Source organism: Thunnus albacares, chromosome 13 (assembly GCF_914725855.1).
Source record: "Thunnus albacares chromosome 13, fThuAlb1.1, whole genome shotgun sequence".
In the NCBI taxonomy this organism is placed as follows: domain Eukaryota; kingdom Metazoa; phylum Chordata; class Actinopteri; order Scombriformes; family Scombridae; genus Thunnus; species Thunnus albacares.
This window is the reverse complement of record NC_058118.1, coordinates 1,135,447-1,160,321: the sequence shown is the minus strand read 5'-3', so window position 1 is coordinate 1,160,321 and position 24,875 is coordinate 1,135,447. Positions and strand designations below refer to the sequence as shown.

The 24,875-nt window shown below is 38.1% G+C and overlaps 1 protein-coding gene across 1 annotated transcript in view; it reads right to left on the bottom strand.

Moving 5' to 3' along the window:
• LOC122996085 (protein Aster-B-like) overlaps positions 1-24,875 on the bottom strand; it is a 51,586-nt gene that overhangs the window by 12,604 nt on the left and 14,107 nt on the right. Inside the window, exons 3-10 of the mRNA XM_044371624.1 lie at positions 23,048-23,068; positions 12,679-12,763; positions 12,324-12,427; positions 12,025-12,120; positions 11,498-11,578; positions 7,798-7,913; positions 5,704-5,872; positions 94-280 (exon numbers count right to left, since the gene is read on the bottom strand). Coding sequence (XP_044227559.1) covers positions 94-280; positions 5,704-5,872; positions 7,798-7,913; positions 11,498-11,578; positions 12,025-12,120; positions 12,324-12,427; positions 12,679-12,763; positions 23,048-23,068 — 859 coding nt within the window. The remainder of the gene's footprint in view (positions 1-93; positions 281-5,703; positions 5,873-7,797; positions 7,914-11,497; positions 11,579-12,024; positions 12,121-12,323; positions 12,428-12,678; positions 12,764-23,047; positions 23,069-24,875) is intronic.

The following is a 24,875-nucleotide window of genomic DNA, read 5'->3' as shown; positions in this document are numbered from 1 at the left end:
TACACTTAAGGTTCTATTGAGAGGGACAACTGCATATTCAATTAAATATCCAAATGTATCTTTGTATGTGACAGGGTGATATAATACACACACCTTCATCGTGCGTCTCAGATGAGTCACTGAGCTCGGTGGGGAGGTCCTCGTTGTCGTTGAGGTCCAGTGAAGGTGAAAGGGCGTGGCTGCTATGCTGGTTGCTGTGGCTCTCAGGCACGGGAAGGGTGAGGAGGTCTGTGTCAGGGAGAGGGCTGGATACATCCTCCACAGGGGGCAGGTCATACTGCTGGAGCAGGAGGAAAAAACACTGGACAGTCAAAACAAGGATCTCCATTGTTTAAAGGGGTGTTCCAGAGATTCAGTATTCAACTCCCACAAAGTTTTAGAAGATTTTAAAAAAAGAATGGATCAATAATTGAAGCAGCAGAGCAGCAATATCCTGACTTATAGTCCGTGGTATGAGTAAAGCTCCAAAAACACCAGATACTACATTCCCCATAATGCAGCCCATAGCATCTTATCATTAAAGGACGGGTTCACAGTTTTATCAAGTCAGGTGCTAAAATGAACAGTGAAACATGTTTTTCTTGCTGTAATCATTCCTCCTGTTCATACCGACCATTAGAAGATCCCTTCATAATGCACTTACAATGGAAGTGGTAGGGGTCAAAATCCACAGTCCTCCTTCTGTGCAAAAATGTATTTAAAAGTTTATCTGAAGCTTATATGAAGCTTCAGCCGTTCAAATGATACAAATCACGTAGATATCTTTCAACGTTGTTGTTACTATACTTCCACCGCAGCTCAACAGGGAAACACTGTCCGAGGAAACACAAAGAGGGAATTTGATGCTAAAAAGACTGTAAATGTGGCAGATATCAACTTGATATGACTAACTAAGACTGCTGAAGACTCATATAAGCTTCACATCAACTTTCAAATGACTGTGTGGACACACTGTGGATTTTGGCCTCCATCATTTGCATTGAAAGCACATTTGAAGGGGATCTTTTAATAACCAGTGCGAACAGGAGGAATGGTTACAACAAAGAAAACCTCTTTCACTGTTCATATGGGCACCTGACTGTTGTTTTAAGACACACTTGAAAGGTTATGAACAGTTGAATATGTGTAATACTTGTAATATATGTGTGCACATCAAGCTCATTTTAAATTTGTATATCTCTTTGCACAAATTTGCACTGCTAGATGCAGTGTAGCAAATTTAAATAATATTTGAGGGGCAATTTTTGCCCTTGACAAAAATTGGGGCATTTACAAAATTTTAGGGACAATTTTAAAAAATAGTAATTAATGCTTAAAGTTGCTGTTTTTAATGTGAAATGAGCCCAGATTAAAACGCATACAGTAAGCACCACCTTGTGCCAGTATGAGTAAATAAAAAGCATACTATTGCTGTTCCAAAGAGAAATGTGTAATCATCTGTATGTGTATAGATACCATCTGTATGTGTGAGAGAGAGCAGGAGACAATTCTAAATATTTAGGCTTTTATTTATTTCCTAATATCCTTCACATATGTATAATGCATTAGTTTATGGTCTTTTTTAAAACATTCTTTAGAAACTGTGGATGGTCAATTTGAAATATTCGAGGAAATGAGAGGCAGTGTTTCACAACTGCAAGCCGGTGATTTTACAAAAAACAACATTAACAGAATTGTATTCATGTAACAACAGTGCAAATTGCTAAATAGTCATTAAACAATAAACTTCAAATATTCATATTATACATGGTTTTCACTGTCAGAGTTAGACTCTGTCATCTATTTCCATTGTTGCTGCTGTTAGTGCAGCGGATTTAGAGGCTTGGTTCTTTTCCCATGCAGCTTCATTGCTGGGAGCCTTTGTTTTTTTCCCCTAAATTAGCTCTTTCCTGCAGCCTCTCCTACCCCAACAGCATCATCTTCTTGTGGTCCCATCTGAGAGATGTCCATCATAGTCTTTAACCTGTACCAGTTTGAGGTCTTTTTTAAAAATCCTCTTTAGAAACTGTGGAAGTTGTATTAAAATATTTGGGAAAATAAAAGTATAGTTTCACAACTGTAAATGCAAACCAGAAACCTTACAAACAGCATTAAACAATACACTATTCAACAAGTCAGTCACAGCAACCAGACATACTTCATGAGCTACTCAAGTGGATTTCATATTGTACATGGATTTCACTGTTAGATTCAGACTCTGTCATTTATTTCCATTGCTGCTGCTGTTGGTGCAGCTGATTTAGAGGGCTGTGCCTGTTGCACATATGGTTTTGTTGTTGGGCGCCTTTGTCTTTGTCCACTTTTGAACCAGTTCTTTACTGCAGCCTCCATTATCCCAACAGCATCTTCTTCTTGTGGTCCCTCCAGAGAGATGTACATGAGGTTTTCTACTGTGAGTTTTGAGGTTAATTCTCCCGTCTGTCTTTACACGGTTCAGAAGAGAGCAAGCTCTCCTAACTTTTGATGTGGACACTAAAAAGACCTGAATGATCTTGATTACATGAAGCAAGTTATGAAAATGCTCAGACTAGATATGGGAGATCTGAGGCCACAGTTCTCCCTATTTAAAACTCCTGTAGTTTCTTCTAATTACTTTCTTGAGACATGCCCATTCAGGCATTACACATTCAGTAACACATCCATTGGCAATGAGCTCCTCCTTGAAGTGTTCCAGCAGCAGTGGTACCTCTTCATTGCCGTAAGTAGCTAAATCATCATCAGCCTCAAGCCAGAGCCTTGAGTCAAACTTCAGCATTAGTCTCTTAGTTTCTGTCCATCATGCTTTGCCATGTCTCTCAAAACTTGTTCTGTGATACTGACTGCCTCCACAGCTGCTGGCAGAGATACCATCCTTTCCAGCTTGGTCAAAACATCAACGTAGAGGCCCATGTGTAGAAGGAAATTGTGAGACCCAATTTTATTAATCCAGCTTCTCACTTTTGCAGCATCACATTTTTTTATATCCTGGCACTGGTCACTTCCAATTTCACTCAAATGGGTAATTACAGCTGGGATATTGGCCTCCAGTGACTTAAGTGCTCTTCTATGATGGTCCAACCATCAAACCCCATCAAGTCTTGTAGGTGTCATCGCGCTTTGCTTGAGAAGGTCTGCCATTAGGTCCACCTCCCTCAGTCATTTCCCTGATCCTCCATAAAAAGCCGTATAGAAAGACAAGAAACCATCAACCTCTTGACTGAAATAAGTGCCCTGGAATGCATTCTTGCATGCAAGTTTCAAACGATGAGCCACACAGTGAATGCCCATCAGCAGTTGGAAGTTAAGCTGGTATGAGCCACAGAAGTTAGGCAGAAATTACTTGGAAATTAGGCTGCAACAACTCACTTCAATTAAGGGGTCCACTCAGTAGAAATTAGACAGAAACTAGTTGGAAGTCAAGCTGGTATGATCGACAGAAGTTAGGCAGAAATTACTTGGAAATTAGGCAGCAACAACTCACTTCAATTCAGGGGTCCACTCGGTAGAAATTAGACAGAAACTAGTTGGAAATTAAGCTGCAACAACTCACTTATTTACCATGAAATTTGAGGTAAATGCTGGGGTAATTTTGTGGTAATTTCAAGAAAATTTAAAATAACTTACTTGCTAATTATCACCTAATTACCATGAAATTTGAGGTAAATTTTGGGGTAATTTCAAAGAAATTTCAAAGAAGTTACTTTCTAATTACCGCAGCAGGTATGGATATTGTCACACAGCACATTTCTTCAAATTGTTGAAGTTAGTTATAAAGTTGTGAAAAAGGCATGCATCTTTGTCCACCACAAGGTACATGATAATGACGATATGATACACTTAATACATTTTCCTCCCTTCTGTAACAAGCAGCCAATAAGGTGTGTTTAATGTTAAATTGTTGCTAAATTGCTGCTAAATTAGTGCCAAATTAACCTGAGTTTCTAGCCTCAAACTGATCTGCATTAACTATAGTCAGCATTGATGTTGTCATTGTGTTTGTGTTATTAACGTCAGGCATTAAAGTAACACCTAATGTAAGATTACAACAGTAAGCATACATATTTTCTTTCTTTGTATTTTATGTTATGTTTGTCTAACAGGTGAATATATGTATAAGGACAGTGAATGAAGCTACATTTACATGAATGTTGAATGTTAACTGTTTACTAAATGTCATTATATATTTAGGCAAATAGTTAAGTTCAAGCAATTTTTTAGTGTATTTCCAGTATTTTTGGAGGGAGGGAAGGGATGAGGGAATGTTAACTGTTAAAATCTTTTATAAACCAGCGTCTAATACACGTTATCTAAAGCTTGTGTTGCTTTTTAGAATTGTGGTTTAAATGCATGTCGTCTTCCAAACCTAAGTATTATGACATGATATGTGAATTACATTAAACTTACATTAACATTAACATGTGAGGAGAATTTACTGAAATACACTTCATTTCTTTGCATGTATCATTAATTAACTATCATGTAGCAGTGTCTGAACCAAGCTCAGTCAAGTTTGTTTTAAATGTAGTCATTCCATTTATTTAATTACAGTGGAAATCACTTATAATGATCACATCCGTCCTGGTCATATTGATCTTTATAAACAGATGATTATTATAACCGATTTCTTTTTTCTTAATTTCTCATGCAGATTACCATCTAATTGATATTTGTATATTTATTACATGAATATAACCTAATGAAACGGGCAACTTCGCTATTCAATAAATTTTATTGAGCTGCAGGGGCGCCACAGTGAGAAAGTTGAAACAGAATCAACTTTTGGAGAAATGCAACCTGTAACGCTGTACAACCCTACCATGAGGGAAGACAAAACATTACTAGGAAGAGGGGTGGACATTTCTCTTTTTTTGATAACGTTAAAAAGTAAAGTTAGGCTTTGCTGACGGCTTCCCACCTCATTTTAAAAAAGACTAGAGAGGAAGAGAAAGAGAAGCAGTGGTCGAGAGAGCTAGAGAGTGCTTGAGGAGAGAAAGCAGTGGAAGCAAGAAAGCTGGTGAATGAGAGGAATAAAACATTATTTTCTAATTGTTTCATGGTCGTTACAAATAAACACCCACACCCCACATCTCCACACAAACCTGCAGAGGTGTGCCACATGCTGATAATGGTTCTGCAGCCGCTAAATACACATCATACGTGTACTATGGGAGTAACGTAAAAAGAAAATAGAATTTCCGTGGTTTTAATTTTTTTCCCCATATGTTTTGATGTACGAAAAGACCCACAATGAACATTGTAAGCGGACTACTTAATTATTATAAGCAAATTATTTAAACAGCATTTGTATAGGAATTATTCTGTCCTGTGCTTTTTGATCCATATAAGCAGTTGATAACTGCAACCGTGATCACTATAAGCAGTTTCCACTGTATTTGCAAAAATAGCCTTTCATGAATTTTGGCCCCTGCCCCTCTAATGTCCTCTGCATGTCCCTAGATACAGTATGTTTGGCTATTTAGCTGCATGTCCACTGTATGAGTACAGTATCAGTTCTTCATTTGTTCTTTGCACTGTGGGTAAATACACTGCAAGCTCCAAAAACTTGTATGTTTGAACATAATTAGCCAATAAATTTAATTCAGATTCTTAAACAGTAATTTAATGACAGCATGTGGTTTGAACTCTCAGTACAGGAGTTCCTAACTAACAAAGTGTGTGAACTCCTGCAGTTAGCACAGTTCAGTGGTTGTCCAACCTACTCACAGGGACTGGAGAGTCAGTGCTGGTTAGTTCTGGCAGAGCGTTGTTGGGGAAGGCTTTGTGGGGCAGCACAGGGCTGACGTCAGGCTTGGCCTCAGTGTTCTTGGTGAGGGTGTTGCTGGTGTCATTGTTGTGCTCATTGCTGTCCTCCACGGGCAGCTCTTCACAGTACCTGCACCATGGAGACGGACAGCAGCTGTAGGTCAAGGTTACCAGCTTGCTGCATACTGCCCGCACTGGGCTACACACATGCATGTGCAAGGGTGTGATGCAGGTGGTCATGGTATTGAGAGTTTTGGCTGTAATTTAAACATTTCCTCTGTTTTCGCGACTGATTTTCATGTAAGATGTACACTGAATATTTGGATCCCTGATAAGTACCCAACTTACCTGTTCATCACTACATCACTCTTCAATGTTGAAGGCTTTCCTTATATGGTGTTTTATTTTTCACCCTGTGCAGGGTTGTAGAAAAGTACAAACCCACATAACCTCTGTTTTTACAGAATATTTGATCAACCTTTTAGCCTACCATTAATTTTCATAATGTAAAGTCAAAAAGCTTGATTTTTTGTGAACTTGCAGCTTGAAATTGAACTTAATTAAGAATTTAAAAGAAGAAGAAATAATTAATTTGAATTATTAAGTGGCACTTTCGTTCTTTAACTTTCTGCCAACAGTTTTCAGGTATATCACCATTTAAATGGTTATACATAAAGTTTACATAAGGGATAATGCCCAATGAGGTGTCCATTATCAGGATTTAATGGACAATGAGGAGGCCAGAATGTTGCCACTGCAGAGTCCATTAATTCCTGATTATAAACACCTCAAAGGGCATTATCCTGCTTATACCATGGTCACTTGCCAATGAAAAAAAGGCCATTAATTCACATTTTCATGCATTTTGTAATCAAAATCTAAAGTTTTTCATAAGCCATATTTCAGTTTCCCTGGTAACACTTGAAGGTTTGACTAATACCTACAATCATTACCATCCCATAAGGTTCTTATGCAATGGAAACATTGTTCACTACTCCAGTAAATAGGAAGTAGATACAACTTATATAATAAGTTGTGTCTACTTCTAGTCCACTCAGCTCATAGAACCCTTTGGCTCAGCTATGAGCCAGAAAGCTAACGTTATGCTCGCAAGATTCAAAGTCAACAAGACTAGCTGGCTATCCAGCCATGTCATTTTCCCCAAATCAATATCAAATTTTCACAAACAATTTATAGGCCATGAAGTAGAGAGTTGAACAGCGTATAGGATGTGAGATGATCACTTTAAAGTATCAGTAAGTTCAGAGAAGCAGTGTTCTGCTTGCAGTTTGTGTGTTACAGTCGACTTCCATTGGTGTTCAGAGGATGAGGAACTGAACGACTACACTCAGTGTTGTAAATAAGATATTCAGATTTTTTATTTCATTTACTTTTTATCTAATGTCGAGGTGTCAGCATGTCTTTTTAAATAATACTCCCGGTGTGAACTTGTGCCGTTTCTCCCTTTTCTTTTCAATTTCTCTTTCTTCAGCTGCATCTCAGTCATCAAAGTTGTCATATTTTCCAAATAGGTTAAAAGAAATATTGAAGTCACTCATTGTGATAATTAGATATTAGCCTGTTAATGTGTTGCAATAAATTGTAAACAGAGGCTTTGTCTGCGTCCCTGTTGCTATGGTTACTCATTTTAGCCAGCACATTAATTTAGAACAATGAACAGCCAGTGGCTGTGTTCGAAATTGCATACTAACATACTATTCATACTAAGTATGACGTCAAATTGAGTATGTGGTGCATTCCAACTGCATAGTATGTGGATTTTGTGTACGTGAGAAATACCCGGATGTATACTACATTCAGAATCGAGTATTCACCCAGGCCATGGTATAAAGTTAGTAATGACTTAATTGATTATAACTGTATTATTGTTCAGGTGAAAGTAAGGAAGAAAACCATCATGCCAGACATGGAGACATTGTTATGGTACACAAACAAAAACATGGTACACACTACAAATATTTTTCACCATAAGTAAGGAAAGTGTATCATGAAATGGAACACATGATGAATGCACCTTGAGTGCTTTAAACTCACCCCATGGTGTTGAAGTCTTCATCAGGAGGGACGTAGTCCTCATCATCACTGGTCAGGCCAAGTTCATTACCATAACACTGATGGACAAAGTGCCATAGCTCTTTTGGACATAATGGCTAAGTCAGTGGAGAGAGGAAACCAGAGAAAAGCAGAGTGATCAAATGTGTGGTGGACAGAATAGGAGAGAAAAGAAAGATATAACAAGCATCAGAGGCTTATCATACCAGAACTTGGGTGGCAGATAAGAATTAGATATTTTAAACTAGTAATCTCAATTTATGATGAGAAATATAAGGCACCTGCCACTGTTATCTACATTCCAAAGGAGAAACTGCACTAAAGAAGCTAACAGAAGAGTTATTTTATGAAGACAAGAAGAAAAGATAAATGATCCTTGTTGGAAACATTAATATATCTGTTAAACTGTATGTTGTTGTTGTTGTCGTTGTTGTTTGCCAGTGTTTGTAAGCTAGCAAAGTAAATAGTCAGCCTAGCTCCCCTTGGAGTAAACAAGTGGTCACCATGGAAACCGGTAAGCAGCAGCTAAGCACAGCACGGTTCTCAGAGCGGGGAGCAGGGAGATTGGGTACCCTGCTAAATGTAAGGACAGCTAAGCAGAGACACAAAGAGAAGACACACCCAACAAAAAGAAGGAGGAAGAAGAACAACTTCATATTCTTCACTGATTCCATCTACATCTGGAAAGATACTCTGCAGCAATTATGCATACGTATCCAGTATTGGCATCAGCTCAGGAGGCAGATTAAAGATCTGTAAAGATGAACACCTTGACAAGGATGACCCTCTGCTTATCATCACATACTACACCAAAGGAAAGGTCATGGTCCAAGGGAATGAAGCCAACCTGGTGTCATCACCCTGTTGAAAGCCGAGGTGGACACCAAGAAGATCAATGTCCCCTCTGACAGTGAAGATGATGAGAGCCCAGTAGAGAAGCCCACCACCTTTTCCGTCCTTGCCCCTCCCACACCTGCCAGCTCCTCCAACCAGCTGAAGGAGAGTATGGCCCTGTTGGAGCTGGACTTTTCTGACCCAGGCCAGACTGACAAACAACACTTTGCAGCAGCTTTAAGAGGCGCTCCAGCAGCTCAAGACAGGCAACCAGGCCATGGCATCTGACCTCAGAGGATGTCTAGAGGCACTCAAACAGGAGAACAGCGTGCTCTGTGCTCAGTTAGCCAAAGTGAAGTATTATGCTGAAAACAGAGAAATGAGCTTCACCAGGCAAGTCCAACACCTGACAGACCAACTTTCATCAGTCCCCAAAATGACAAGTACAGAGACACAGACTCTCCGTGCCAGTGTCCAAAACCCCTGCCTTGTCTCTGTCCCCACCCTCTCTGCTTTGTCACCCAGCCAAACAACACCTTGGCACCTCCTGATACATCTACATAGCCAGCTGCCAACAGCCAGCCTTGCCCATCCCAGCTTCCCTCCACTCAGCCTGAAGAGCAAGCCCCACAAGTGGCTACCATTGGCATCTGGACCACGTCTACACAGAGAGAGGGTGAGGATATTTGCAAAGACCCTCAAAGACACAGCGCTGGGACGCAGTCCTTCCACCCCCTACTCTATTAAGAGTTTTAGAGGCCATTCCAGACCTAGGCTTGGGCAATACCAATGTATTACGGTATACCAGGGTATTTAGAAATCCCTAAGGAAAAAATACAGATGCTTCTCTAGACAATTACATGTTCACAAAAACCAAATATTCTTTTTGAATAGATAGGTTGCGCTCTCCATCACTTTCATCAAAACACCAAATGAGGGAATATCTTTTTGAGGAATGGTGTTCATCCCTCCAGAAGAGTTCCAGACACTTGTAGAATCAATGCCAAAGCTGCGGAACACCATTCTTCAAAAAGATATTCTCTCATTTGGTGTTTTGATGATGGTGGTGGAGAGTGCTGTCTAACACGTCAGTCCAAAATCTCCCATAGGTGTTCAAATGGGTTGAGATCTGGTGACTGTGAAGGCCATAGCATATAATTCACATCATTTTCAAACTCATCAAACCATTCAGTGACTCCTCCTGCCCTGTCAAGTGGGGCATCGTCACCCTGGAAGAAACCACACCCATCAGGATAGAAATGTTTCATCATAGGATAAAGGTGATGACTCAGAACAACTTTGTATCGATTTGCAGTGACTCTTCCCTCTAAGGGGACAAGTGGACCCAAACCATGCCAGTAAAATGCCCCCCACAGCATAACAGAGCCACCAGATTTCCTCATTGTAAGGGTCAAGCATTCAGACCTGGACCAGTTTTTCCTTTAATTTGTCACACAAAAACATTGCCAATGAAACAAACTAGCCTTATGCATTTAAGCAAATATAAATGTACAATTAGGAACAAAAAACAAAAATATACCCACATGAAACTTGAAGATATTGAGAACGCCATTAATCAAAATCAGTTCTGGGATATGTGGAAAAAACTTGAACACAAAGGAACCACAAGTGTTACCCATCCAAAATGGTGACATCTGGAGAGCACATTTTGAAAATCTACAAAGACATACCAATAAATTTAATTAATTCAGATCAATGTATTATAAAAGAAAAACTCCAAATATTAAAATAAACAATTAAACACAGCCGAAACCCCCTTGATTTCCCATTACTTGACAAGAATTGACCACACAGACAAAATCTCTCTGGTCAAGGAAAGCCTGTGATCCAGACACCCTTAAAATGAAATGCTCAAATGCAGAGTACAGTACTTTTGTCAGAGTACAGCTTGATTCATTTGGTGGAACTGGCATGTATACACCTGGTTCTACAATTAAGGTTGTGAAGTCTTTCGAAGTTAAAAAACCTATGGTGTTCTACCTGTTCTCTCAATGAAACATCTAAAAAAAAACATTCCATTAATATATTTCTCATATCTGAGACAGTCTTTCATTTGAACAAGTATCAGCCCACTTTGACAAGCATGTTTCAGTTTGAACTCAATTAAACATTGTAATTTGAGTGCACCTGCTGGTTTAAATCTCTGCACAAAGGCTCATTACATTCACTGATTTTGGACACAAAATTCTGTGGTACTCTTTTTAAAAATGTGTTCAAAAACATCTTGGGTGTGCTAATATCTGAAATTTAAACATGCAGTTTATCTACCTGATTATAATTCTACCACCCAGGAAGCAAGATGATGGCAGATCTAACACAATTCTGTTAAAGTAAATGTAATCAACATCAGCTCTATGGTTAAACAATGTCAATGTAGTGTTATGACCTGGCTCTTAGGCTATGACAAATAAGGGAAGTACAAGGAGTTCTACTCAAAATCAGTAAATTATATTTATTTTTGTAAGAAACTGCAATAAAATATTAATCTAATATGGGAAATGGTCAGTCAGTAGATCAGTGGTGTAGGTGAGTGGACGTGTGAATGCGTAGTGTTGTAAGGTGTAAACTAAAGTGCAACACAAACAAACAAACAAAAGAAAACGTGGTGCAAGGGGGAAAGACAGTGATAAAGTGAGAGAGCATGGAATGAGGATGGCTGATCCTAAATGCATTGTGGTTGGACTGGTCTGGTGCACCCAGTTGCACTAATACAGTCTCTTCCTACTGGGACCTGAAGGGAAAAACACACAATCACAGCAGCCCAGGGCAAGACAAAAACCTAAGGGCCATGGCACAGCCAGAGGCCCGTTACAGTAATCAGTCTCACCTTTTCTAGGAGAGCATTCTGCCACAGTCTGAACATCATCATGTATGTCCGGTCCCTCGCCCCAAATGAGGTGAAAAAGTGCTGAGAGAGGAACAAAGTTAACAATAAGATGAAGGATGGATTCATGAGTCAAAAATACACTTTTTAAAGGACATTTGTATTCTAAATGGTTATCGTCATCAAAAGCAGTTTACGGTTCTCTATAATATTATAGGGCTAAATACATATTTAAGTGGTTTTGTTAAATGAAAATAAAATAGAGCCAATGACAAATTAATTAACTAACTAAACTAATGAATAAATTAAATGAAAATCAATCAAGATGTTTCCTCTGGATTTGACACATTTAGGTTTTTATGCTTTTAACTGGATGTGTCATTTCAGCCCATGTGCCAGGCACTCTGCTTTTTAATTCAATACTAAGCACCACATGATGCAGTATACTTAGAAGATTAACATTTAAATTAACTGCTCAGTTTATACAGTAGTGTACTGTATATGAAAGGCAGAGGTGTAGAGTTGTCTACCTTCTCATTGTCAGTGCACAACTGGATGGCGTTGGGGATGAGACGGGCTGTCTTTTCCTTAGTCATGGAGCAGATGTCCTTTAATCGAACCATGAGCTTGAAAGTTGAGAGAAAACGAGGTCACTTCAGGAGTTGATGATCTTTTACCATTTAAAATGCTCATGTGTGGGAAAGGAGCATTCATAGGATAAACAACATCAGTCACAAAGTCTGCTAGTATGTACAGTACTTTATATGAAAAGCAACTTAATAAGACTACAAGGGATACACAGTAGGAATTTTCCAGTTACTGTCCTCACCAGGGTTTCCCATCGGAAGATGTTGCTATAGAAACAAATCCAGTTCTCTGAGAGGTAGAGGCGTCCCTGCAGAAGGATGTCCCGCTGCAGGGCACAGGAATAGTCTGGAAGAAGTTGAAGGTCAAGAACTGACAACTTTGTCTGGAAATGGTGTAAAATAGTGCTGTCACAAGTCCACAGCATTCCATAGCAAGAGACAATGTTAATTACAAAAAAGATCATGTGGAAAGGATAATAGTGGGACTGCCCTAAATGTGATCAACAATTTAGGAATATATTTCATATTTGCTCTGCTATTAAAATATATTTTCACACTGAAGATGAGTGCGTGTGTATCAGTGTGGTGTAGACTCACCCACAATGAGGCGCTCAGTATCTGGCAGCTGCTTAAAAAGCTTCCTGAAGTCCTCATTGCGCTGCTTGTAGGTGGGACTCAATACCTGCAGAGGACGCACAATGACAGTAAACATTATTGTCATCATTTACTGTCATTGTAAGACAGTGTTTACATGCATACAAAACACACATTAAAAATCATTTTTCATGCTGGCCAGAGAAACTTTGCAAATGTAGATATTCTTATAGAAGAACAGAAATATGACCAACATTTTTTTTGGCTCTAAGGAGGACAATATTATGTTAGTTGGTCAGTCCACCACTCTGGTCCAGACAGAAATATCTCAATAACTGTTTGGTGGATTATCATGAAATTTTGCACTGGAATTAATGGTCCCCAGAGGACGTATCCAGCTGACTTTGGACTTGTCGTCCTCCAGAGGGTCATTTCAGAGTGAAACGTTTGGTTTATGGTCTTGTTGGACTTTTATAATCCTCTTGCTTTTTCCTGTAGTGCCATCATCCGATCAGATTCAGTGTGTCCAATACTTCTATTTATGACCTACCAGCAAAATGAGTGACATTCCCATCAAACTCTACTGTACTTAGTTTAGTGCTACTTTGTATGTATGCAAATATTAACACACTAACACACTAAAATACTGAATTTATTGATAAAATATACTATAAATAATGATAGGAATTATTTATAATTCCAAATAAAGTGTAGGGTAAACAGTTTCTGATAAGTGAACTTGCACCTTTAGAGGAACATTGGAATGTCCTCCCCACACTGGGGAGTGAGCACACATAAAGGGGGGCAAATGAATGCTAATCATTCTGAGGATACCCTGAGTTTACATTCATCTTCACAATGATTTTCATTTATCCAATAGTTTGATGTATAAGTCATTGTGAACAGTTTGATGTCAGTGAACTTTGATGTGGTTAGAGGGTCCCCCGACCCCAGAGACCTGGGTTCACATCCTGAGTCCCGCATGTGGTTAGGTTTATACAACAAAAGCACTTCGGTTGGTTAGTGAGAGATCATGGTTTTGTTTAAATGTGAATAGACATGTTGAGCTTCGGGTCACTGCAGACTTTTTTCTGTATTAAAACAAGACCACGATCTTTCCCAAAACTTAACCAAGTGCTGCCTGCGCCCAAACATAATTATAAAGTTTAATATTGCTCTAGTTTCTACCAGCTGATATTATCCTGCAAGATCAGATATATTGGTGGAACAAAAAGAACTACATTGTCTCTGAACGTTTCACTTATTCAGTATTAACATTTTTGTGGCTTGCTAAATACATTAATAAACAACATTTTTCTCATTATGTTGAGAGAAAACTCAGGCCAGTATTACATTTCTAGTGAAATGTATTTGCTGTTGTAATTTAGTTGCATATGAAGGTAATTTCTAGGCAACTGAGAGGGCTGGCATGGCTGTATACAGTCTTCTCTAACAGGACCATGCTTTACTGTAACTATAAAGTCAAGTAACATTCACATTTCACATTTCACTCACTTTCTAAAAGACCTCTTTACCTTTCTACTATTCTCCTTTGTGTTTGTAATCATCGAAATGTTTCCATAAATAATGTCTGAAAATGGATTTCTTCAACAAGTCAGGTCAAAGCAAAGCCCAAACCTGCTGTTTCTGACAGTTAAACTGTACTTGTCTGTCAGGAGAGGACCAGGGGGCCATACAGGCAAACAGGCTGTCATACAGTAGCTACAAGCTAAAATATACAGATCTGTACGCTACATTCAGAATGTGAAACAAAGTTGAGTGTGAGTCACACACGTTTTAGACTACAGGTTGTTGATGCATTCTCAGCTGAGGTCAGGCTGCTCTGAGATTTGTATACCAGTAGTTCTAAATTGAAGTACATAGTCGATATTTATTAGTCACTTAACCAAACATTTGGCCACATTTAAACCCATTCTCTGAACTCCCAAACTAATTAGATAACTTGCATCAAATGATCTTGTCTTTTCAGCTGCACTTCTGATTTATAAATCAGATCCCTGTTGCTGTGTTGTGGTCCACTACACATATAAAGTGACTTACAGTAGGGACCTGCTCTGTGTCCCAGTCCCACTGCTTCCACTTGGCTGGCTGCTCCTCTCCACACCCCAAGCCATGCTTCCAGTTTGTTTCAGTCTCTGAGTCTAGGGCTGATAAATTGTCACTCTGCACCGCCATCCTCTTTCTTCTTTTTATCCGCCTTTTGTCTTGTCTCATGGGTTTGTCCTTGTGCCAACTTGTTTTATTTGCATCTGCCTTCCCTCCCTTCATTTTGTTTCAAAGTGTGAAAAGCAGTAATTCAGGTCATCACTTCACATGCACAAACACACTTCTGTCACACACTCAGGTAGTGCCTGGTGGGACAGCAGTATCAGGCCTGAGAGTACCAAATTATTATCTTCAAATGCCTGTCAGATCAGAGATTTGATATAAATACACACAAACAGCAAACGCTTTCTCTTAATGCAAAAACCTGGAAAGGAACTTCTTTAGTTGTCCAGTCTGATAACAAATATTCCAAAGGAACAGAGAAACTTTGAACAATTCATACACTTTTTAAAGTAAGTAAATTCCAAACAATGTTTGATGGTAAATCCACAGTCTCAGTGTGCTGTTTTGAGCTGTCATCATGCTGAGACACACACTGGTTTGTCCATGATGTTCTGCTGTATCTCACAAATTGTAGATTCTTTTCTTTAGATCACATCTCCAAGGAACAGCCTGATTTAAAGCAGCAGAAACACATCACTTTATGCAGAAGGTTCTCTATTTTGCATCAGTCCATCTACTCCATAACTCCACTCACGAGATTCCAGCACACACTCATGATATCCAACTGCCAGTCTTGTTAAGTAAAAGATCAGGTATGACTGGAGCAGTGTATGGCTACATAATTCCAAGATTCCTCTTCTGACTTTGTTCTTTGACAGCCTCAAGTGTTTGGAAATAGTCATAGAGGTGGGAGGAGCCAGTGTGAGTGTGTTTTTGTGGTCTACAGTGAGTGAAAGAGGAGAAAAAGGGCAGAGAGGGGGGGAGGTCCAAGGAAAGTCTGGGTTCACTAGAGTTCATCGGGAGAATGTGTGTTTGTGTGTGTGTGTGTGTGTGTATTTCTGTCTTTGCTAACATGTTAGGCCTCCTCCAAATGTGCAGTTGCACCACTCTCCTGCTATTTTGTCTTTTCTCTGAATCTTTCCTTTGTCCAGTCAGAAAGACAGACTCTGACCAACAGCAACCAAGACAACAGGAAGTGGAGGAACCAATCCACTTCCTGGAAAAGCTCAAGTGTGTGTGTGTGTATATGTATGTTAGCTCTTGGAGGTTTGGAATGATATTTTACAATATGATAAAATTAGTAGAAAAAAGATCACAGGTCAAGGGTTATTGTTCATCATTTTGATTGCTTGCCAAGAGGGCAGATGAGAGCGGTGTGTTGTAGAGTTCTGCACGGGCCTAAAACCAAGATCCAAACCCAGCCCGTATCTGCGCCTTTCAGACCTGACCCGGCTGAACCCGCACGGTGCTGGAGAATTTGAGACTGAGTCTGACTAGAGACTCTATTTTTTCTTTTTTCTTCTATAAAGATAAAGTTATATCCTTGTTTTCTCACACATAAAATATAACTAAACTGATGAGAACAACAAACCAACACAGAATATGGTACGATGGCCGACCACCACAAAACATATAACTTCTAGTAGCCAATTAGCCATAGTTTTAGCATGAATGCACACATTGCAACTAATAGCATGTACTACTATAGAATTGCAAAATAATTAGTTAGGCTTCCCAATATTGGCCAGATGAACGTTTTGCTGTTTCTTCTTTCTTTTTTTTTCTTCTTTTTAAAAGCACTTTGCTTTGTATGAGATGGTGCTATACATATACATCTGATTTGAATTGAATTGAACTGAATTGAATTGAATTGGTAAATGCCCATACTAATAGAACTTCATACAGGCACAGACCTTGTGAGAAGGAATGTTTCCACTGTGGCACTAGAGAACATTCACTAATTCTTTGTAATGTTGCTGTTTATCATGTGTAGACCACACCATGTAAATTTCTTGTAAATCAGATGACGTTTGTCACATAAGGCCAACTTCCTGTTGTCAGTAGGTGGCGCTATAACTAAGACTCAATATGGGCGTGTTGATGTCTTCAGGCCTGGACTCCAATCGAGCATATGAAACATTCTAACATTTGTAACGATTGTAAGATTATAAAAAGAGGACACCCACTGTTTTATATATGAACTCTCCCTGTGTTTCCATCTTACAGCAAGAATTTTCTTGGTTGCAGTCATGCCAGAAAAAGGATCAGTGTGTAGGATTTATGAGAACATTCGATGCCTTTAATTCCAATACATAAACATTGATTATGAAATATTGGTGATATTATTAGATTATGACACTGGCCTTCTTTACCAGATTTGTAAATTCTTTTAAAGAGTACGGTCTTGACCTGCTCTATGTGAAAAGTGCCTTGAGATGACTTCTGTTGTGATATGGCGCTATATAAATAAAGATTGATTGATTGATTTTATAATTCTTCAAGCACACACATCAATTTCTAAATACCTGACATTTTTAACAGTCTGTAATTCTGTGTTTAATTTAAGCTTTCTCATTGCATTTTCAGAGGTAAAAGGAATGATTTGTTTAAATTAATCTTGAGCACAGATATTAAACTACTAATATCATTAGAACATGGTGTAATAAGAACCTGGTCAGTAACAAATCATCAGCATACAGAGAAATGTTTTGATTAGTACCTTTAACCACAATCTGTTTCACCTCATCAGATGATCTTATTTTCCATTCTAAGATTCTAAGGGTTCTAAAGATATAGCAAACACTAAAGCAGAGACTGGGCAGCCTTAATACGTGTCATGCTCAGTGCAACCACTGATTGCCTGTTAGAAATATGACACTTTGGCTGTTGTATAACATAGTCAAGTTAAATAAATTCTCACCAAAGCCCACTTTTTTCATTGTGTTGATCAGATGAGGCCACTCCAGTCAATCAAAGGCTTTTTCAGACTTTCAAGACTTGGCAATTCCCTTTCAAACTTTTCCTTGTTATGTTAATAAAAATGTAATCCTGGTGACATTATGTCTCTTACCAAACATACATGTATTTGCTGTTGTAAATGAGTTGTACATAAACATAATTTCTATAAGAGACAGGGTTGACAAATAGCTTATACAAACCAAAGTTCATTTAAAATGTGAACCATGAATTAATTATTATTACCAATTATTATATGGTAGTATAGTATATTTGGAAAATTAGGACATTTAGACTCGTCCCCACTTCCTCAAAGGGATGTTTGAGATTTGACTTTAATAAATATAGCAGTACAAGTGTGTGCATCTATGTGTGTGTGGTGTGTGCCAAATGGCTGATCTTCTGAGAAAAACTAGTTCTCTTCACAGTCACTGCAGATTCTTTCCATGAAGGAGACAAAAATTGAATATGTATATGTGGTCTGTGACAGGCTACTTTTGGGGACAAATTTCAGACTTCAGAACCCAGTTAACTGGGGACAAAAGTCATGTCCCCATATTAGGAAAAGGCTGATTTTTGAGTCAGTGGTTAAGGTTAGGGTAAGGGTTAGAGTTAGGCAAGTAGTGGTTATGGTTAGGGTTAGGGTAAGTCTCCAGGAATTGAATGTAAGCCTATGTAATGTGTGTGTGTGTGTATGTGTGTGTGTGTGTGTATTTCTGATGTAAACAACTGCCCCCCATCTCTCCGCTTGCTTTCTTTCTCTTTCAATCTTTCAGTGTTTCACTTCCCTCTGTTGCTCTTTGTTCATCAGCCTTTTTATTCCAGCTCCTGTTTTTCTCTCTCACCCTCTCTTTTTTCCTTTCGTCTTGGAAATCTCCTTCCACTAAATTCTACTATGGGATCAGATTTATGGGTATGGGTTTCATACCAGAGGTATGGAAGGTGAGGAAAGGGACTGATTATGTGACTGCAGATTCACAGTCTCAATCACGGTTTTGTGTATAAAATCCTATCGGGTAAGATTGAGATGGAGAGAATTCAGGCCTTTATTTGTTAAAATGCCTCACACAAGCAGAAGAAACTTCAAACCTACCATAAAAACTGTCCAAGTCATTCCCCAGGGCATTTGTATGAATTCTGTTGTTCTACTTGTTATTGTGTGATTGTTGCATAGCAGCAAACACGCTTTCTTCTTCTCACTCTTTATTATTTTTATTCCGTTGTTGTTCCTTTGGCACCTAACTCCCACACGCTTACAGCTAGAAATGTATGGAACCAGAACACTGCCTTTAAGTTGCATTGAAACACTTGTATTTTACTTGTATTGGAAAAAGTTGTATTGGCACTGAAAAACATTGCACTGAAAAATAAAATGCAGTCATTATAAAAAATCAAGTTTTTAATAAAATATGGATGTATTATACTTGTTCATTTTTTAACCATGTACTATTATTTCATTTTGATATTTCTTGAATTCTGATGTGTTTTTCAGTGACAATCTTCTGATTTTTTTCTGTTTTACACTGACCCTGTTTTTTTACGCTGACAGTGTTTCTTACACTGGCAGTTTTTTTACACTGTTTTTTACAGTGACTGTTTTTTTTTTTACGCTGACAGTGTTTTATCAGTGACAAAATGCCTGTGGCTAGCTAAAAACATTAAATTTCAGCATGTTAAAGGATTATTTTAGCACAGAGGCATTACTATAGACCCCACTGCTTTTCTTGGCAAGACACGCCCTGTGTAGCATTCAAGTGCTAGGATTGGCCAGGCACCCATGTTCGCACCGCTAGCTTGCTTTTTCCTAACTGTTTGTTCAGCATTAATTAATTCAGCATTAAAGCATTAATTCTGAAGGACAATGAGTTAACAGTTTGAGTCAAGCATTATGTATGTATGTATATGTCAAGTATTATGTGTAGCTTGGAAAATAGTAACATAGGGCACTGAATGTTTCTTTCTTCCTTGTCAGATCTCTTTTCTCGGGACTGCTGCTGAAATAACTCAGGCATGAATGAATGACTGAATTTATTTGATGACACAAAACAAACAAGCAAAACAAGAAGACAGCAAGGGAAGACAACACAATCAACATATTAATAGCAGGCAGTGGGGTAGCTATGTCAACATGCTCATGTTTTCTTGGTTATAAAAAGTTAGAATTAAAATTGAATATGCTTCATGGTACTTTGAAACCATTTCTTTAAGGCCACTTTAAAACTTCTCTGTGGAACACTCAATTTCATATTTGGGGGGAGATTATTCCACTGTACTGCTGCACTGTAGAGAAATGTGTTTTTGCCTGTTAGGCTATTGAATCGAAAAGGTATGAAGTCTGTCAAGCTACCTCTTGTAAAGTAGCTATGATTGTCTCTTAGTAGTGAGAAATAATTAATTAAATACTATGGTATATTTTTAACAATCTTGTAAATGTGCAGCATCTTAATATAAATGGTTCTTTTTTCCACTGTCAACCATTTAAGCTTTTTAATATGTGTCACTGTGACGTGACATCACCCATTGGTTTGCGAACTGCCGTTTTGAAGCCTCGAGTTAAGTGATTTGACCATCGCCATCTTGGATTTGGCCGTCGCCATGTTTGATTTTTGGAGCCAGAAGTGACCATATTTGGACGAGAGGGTGGAGCTGACCATAGCACTAGCTGCTAGCTTGGTTAGCACGGTGCATTTACAATCTATGGTTAACAGTGGTAATGCTAATGCTGATGCTAATTTTCACTAGCAAAAAATAGACCTAAAACCGTTAAAACAAAATGTACCCACCAGATAAACTGATCATCCGATTCATTGATGGGTCTTTTATTACAACCAAATGACCACAATGTTAGAATTAACTTAAGTGAATTGAAAACACAATTTTAGCAGCAGCTATGCCTATACGCAATGGTTACATTACGTAAGCAACGTTGTCACTGTGGTAGCGACTTGTCAATCACAACGTAGCCACGCCCTAAAGCATATGCTGCTTTATCGTCTATTTTACTCTACATGGGACCATAATTTACAAAATGAACATCATGTTCTCTGTTTAGTTCTTACTGTTTTCATTGGAGCCACCCTATTTAAAATATCTAGAAATGTCATTTTAAAAACACAGGTTTTCTAATCTTCTTTAAGGTAGATGATATTATGGTCACTCAAACTATAACTTACTACTCCACTTTTAGAAATGTTATCTTTATTTGAAACAAGTCAAATCTATAATAGTTTCAGTGGTACAGGTAACATGTGTTGGTTCATGTATCAGCTGAGTTAGGCCAGACACTTGGCAGAAATTATCATATACTTTATATAAAGAAGAGTCCTTTTTTTAAAATGTCCATGTTCAAGTTGCCTAAAATAATAGCCTGAGAATTTGTGATATTCTTTGCACAGATGTCCTTAAGAAGTTAATAGAAATGATTTTGGTCGGGAGGCCTATACTCTAGCCAGTACTGGTTTGCTCTTAGGAAAAATTATATCCAACCATACAGTCTCTAATTCTTTGTGGTAAACGTCTGCTTGACAATTGGTATCAGTGTGCATCCTCACAAACACACAAACCATAAACCATAAAACTATAAAACCATGAATGCACTTCCACTTCCATGGCGTGGAAGTTATTTTATAGTCACATGTTCCATACACCCTCCAATCACATTAATGTCCACAACCTCTCTTTCTCAATGAGTGATCACCATATGAACGTTTGCTTCTAATTCTGTCTGCATACAAATACACTGAGTTGTTGTATGCAGACTACTACACTGCTTCCTGTTTTCTGAAATGTAACTCTCTACAACTCCCCAGCCTCCTCTTGTATTAGTGTTTAGTTGTGAATTTTGAATGTTCCTTTTGTCGTGTGTTCATGTTCATGAAATGCTGTGTATATCAGGCTCTACCGGGGGGGTTGTGAGCTCAGGGACAGGTTATGTCAAGCTTGCTCAGATTTGTTCCACAGCATCACATGAGCAGAGACACACCGCCAAATTAAATTGTATATTGTTGCAATAAATGATTAAAAACCTTAATGTCCGTTTCCTGACTGAAATGTGGATTTTTATATTAGGGGCATTTACAACAAATTCTCCAAACCAAGCTCTGCTAGCACCACACTCATTCCAGATTCTGAACTAATATGTCAGTGTCCCACTATCAGCGACTGCTAACCATACCCTCTCAGTACAGACATAGCCTCTCACTGTGCTGTTCAGAGGGCAGGGTGCTCTAATGCTTGTATAGAGGGTTCTATATGTTTCATGTACCGCCATGTAGCCTGGAGCAAGATTCTGACCTTGTACATTACTGCACTGTATCTCACAATCAGTAACAGTATAATTTAATGGCTTAAAGCGAGGTGACTAAGGATTAAAAGAGAGGCCAAAGAGAAGAACTGTAATAAAAAAAACATCTCTCACATGCAGCACTGTTCTCAGGGAAACAGACACATTGTGAGAAACTGATCATTCCATCAGCAGCAGTTCATGACACCAGGACTGATTCACTGATCAGCTGGACAATGTCTCTTTTTGTCTGTTCCCCTGCTTTTCTGCTGAAGCTAAACACAAACAATGTGAACTATGACACTGGCTATGAAAGGAAGCCCGAGGAAATCTACACACACACACACACACACACACACACACACACACACACACACACACAATTACAGTATGGACTGTGACACATTCACATCCCAGAAATATGAACACAAATATTCACACACAGATTAGAGCTTCCTTCAATTCTTCCTTTCCAATGGGAATGTAAAAAATATAGAAATTTCTTTTTACTGGTAAAAAAGACGAGTGAATTTATTGGTTGCAGTCAATCTGGAGTTGCTATATACAGATCTTAATATATAAATGTCAAATTATTTTCTAAATCTTACAAGTGCAAACAACACATGACATATTATCTCACTCTGCTGATCTGTTGGTTACTGTTTCTGAAAACGAAGACTACAATTCTTATAATTTCTCTTATGAATAGAGTGGTTACTGTTTGTCTCCCCCTGGAATTTTTCTCAGTTTATTTTCTCTTTTGCTATACTGAAAACAATAGACATCTATTCACTGGGAAGGCTTTAGCTGTGTTTGCTCTGAAAGAATAGCGCCCTCTTCTTGTTCAGTGCATTGAAACATTCCAGCCTCTATAAAGAGGGAGGTACACAATGAAGCTCTTATGCAGATGGTCCACGTCATTTACAGTAATTTTCTAAGATCTCAAAGTAACTGTAGTAAAGAGTTATTGTTGTAATGTAAGCCATAAATTAAAGACAAATATTTTATTTTATGCAAAATAACTTTTACACATCACTTTAAAAAGCAGAAGGTAGATGAACTTACATTGTACCAGCTCTGACTTTTCTGTTGTCACATCAAAGCATTGATGAGGTGGTCAAGGCAGCGAGAAGGGCAAAGATAAAAAGAGATCATTTAATCAACAAAACAATTTAAAATACATTATTAACAGTGTAGCATTTGATACTATAAAGGTACAAAATCACATTTGAAAGGTTTCTTTTTTAATAAAGATGACATATTTGAAATAGTTTGAGCTCTTTATGTCATAGAAACATCCAGTTGTCCTCAATGAGATTGTGCCTTTAAAATAATACCACACATTATTCATACTTGCCACAAAGTGACAGCATTAATAGAAATAAACTTTTTAATCAGAGGTCTGCTGATATATTCAGGGGAAAAGAAAAGGCATCATTGAAAACAAAATAATTACATATATCTCAAAGTAGGATTCACATATACTGACCCAGAACTTTGCAGACCTTTCTTGATTTGTAATCATGACCTGTTTGTCTAAAATAGAGGACTCAAATTGATGTAGCAGATACATACAAAGTATTCTGTAAATCTATTAAGTCTGTCTCTGTTCATACTGCAAGTCATAAATGTTTAATTGTTTACATAGATAAGACTTTATTGATCCCCGGAGGGAAAATTCATATGTTACAGCAGTGCAGGAAATAAGGTAACAGGGGAGGAACTAGGAGTAGTAAACACAACAAAATAAAAAGTCAAGTAAATGCAATTCAATCTATATACATTATAAGCATTATACACATTACAATACTAGGCTACATGACCTGACTTGTGGGTTGTAAAAATAGAAAAGTTGTGCAAAATATGTGCAGAAGTAATCTGGTAGAGGTAGCTATAGATGTATATGTTATATAGGTGAGGTAATGAAGTAATGAATACAAAATAAATGAAATATACAGTAGTGTTACCTACATCTAGCTCTGCTCTGTCCTTTCTTGTAGTATGATAAACACAAACGAAACAACACCAGAGCAATAAGACTTCCACATGGGAGTGTCATACTCTATGTGCATCCTGATTGGCTAAATATTTCTCTGCATATTTTGATTGGTTAGGAACAGTGTGATGAAGCTGTAAAACTTTGTCACAGTCTTTTCCATTTATTTTATTATTGTTTTCTTTTTTTGTTTGTTTGTTTGTTTTTTAACATATTTCAAATGTTATTTTGGATTTGAATGAACTGTTATGTTTATGTTTGAGATTAATAGTTGTTTCTGGTGGTTTGCACAAGAGGTGGGCACATGTCGCCTCCATTATGGTGGATTCATTCACATTAATTCCTGCAATATTCAAGCAGCTTGAGGCAACTCATAATAGTAGGAGACATAGCTTAGCTGGCTGGCCTCAGACAGAATAAGTTCCAGGAAAGAGAAAATATCCAGAGAAGAATGATGCTTACTTTCAGATGCCGCTTGTGAGACTATTGCATGCATGAGAAGGAAAGAAAGAAAGAGATTCAAAAACAAAGACATGGCAAAATACAAAAGGATGAAATTAAAGAGTCCATGACTTTGAGTAATAATCAGTAGAAGTCATACAACTGCAGTCAGTCTAAAATAATGGAAAAAACAAAAGAAAGAAAAGAAGATGGGCAGAAATTAAAAGGTGATGTTTAACAAAATCACATCCTGTGAGAAGCAAAGAACAACACTGGCATGGAATGAAGTCATGAGAGTGAGACAGTCATGATCGATAATGTTATTGTTTTATTGCTTTCTGTTTTATTTCAGTACTGACTGAGATGCAGTGTTGCAGGACTGGTGTTTTTCCTTTTGGAGTTTGGCTCATGTGTCAGCCCATTTGATAAAAGAGAATTTCACTGAAATCATGTAAT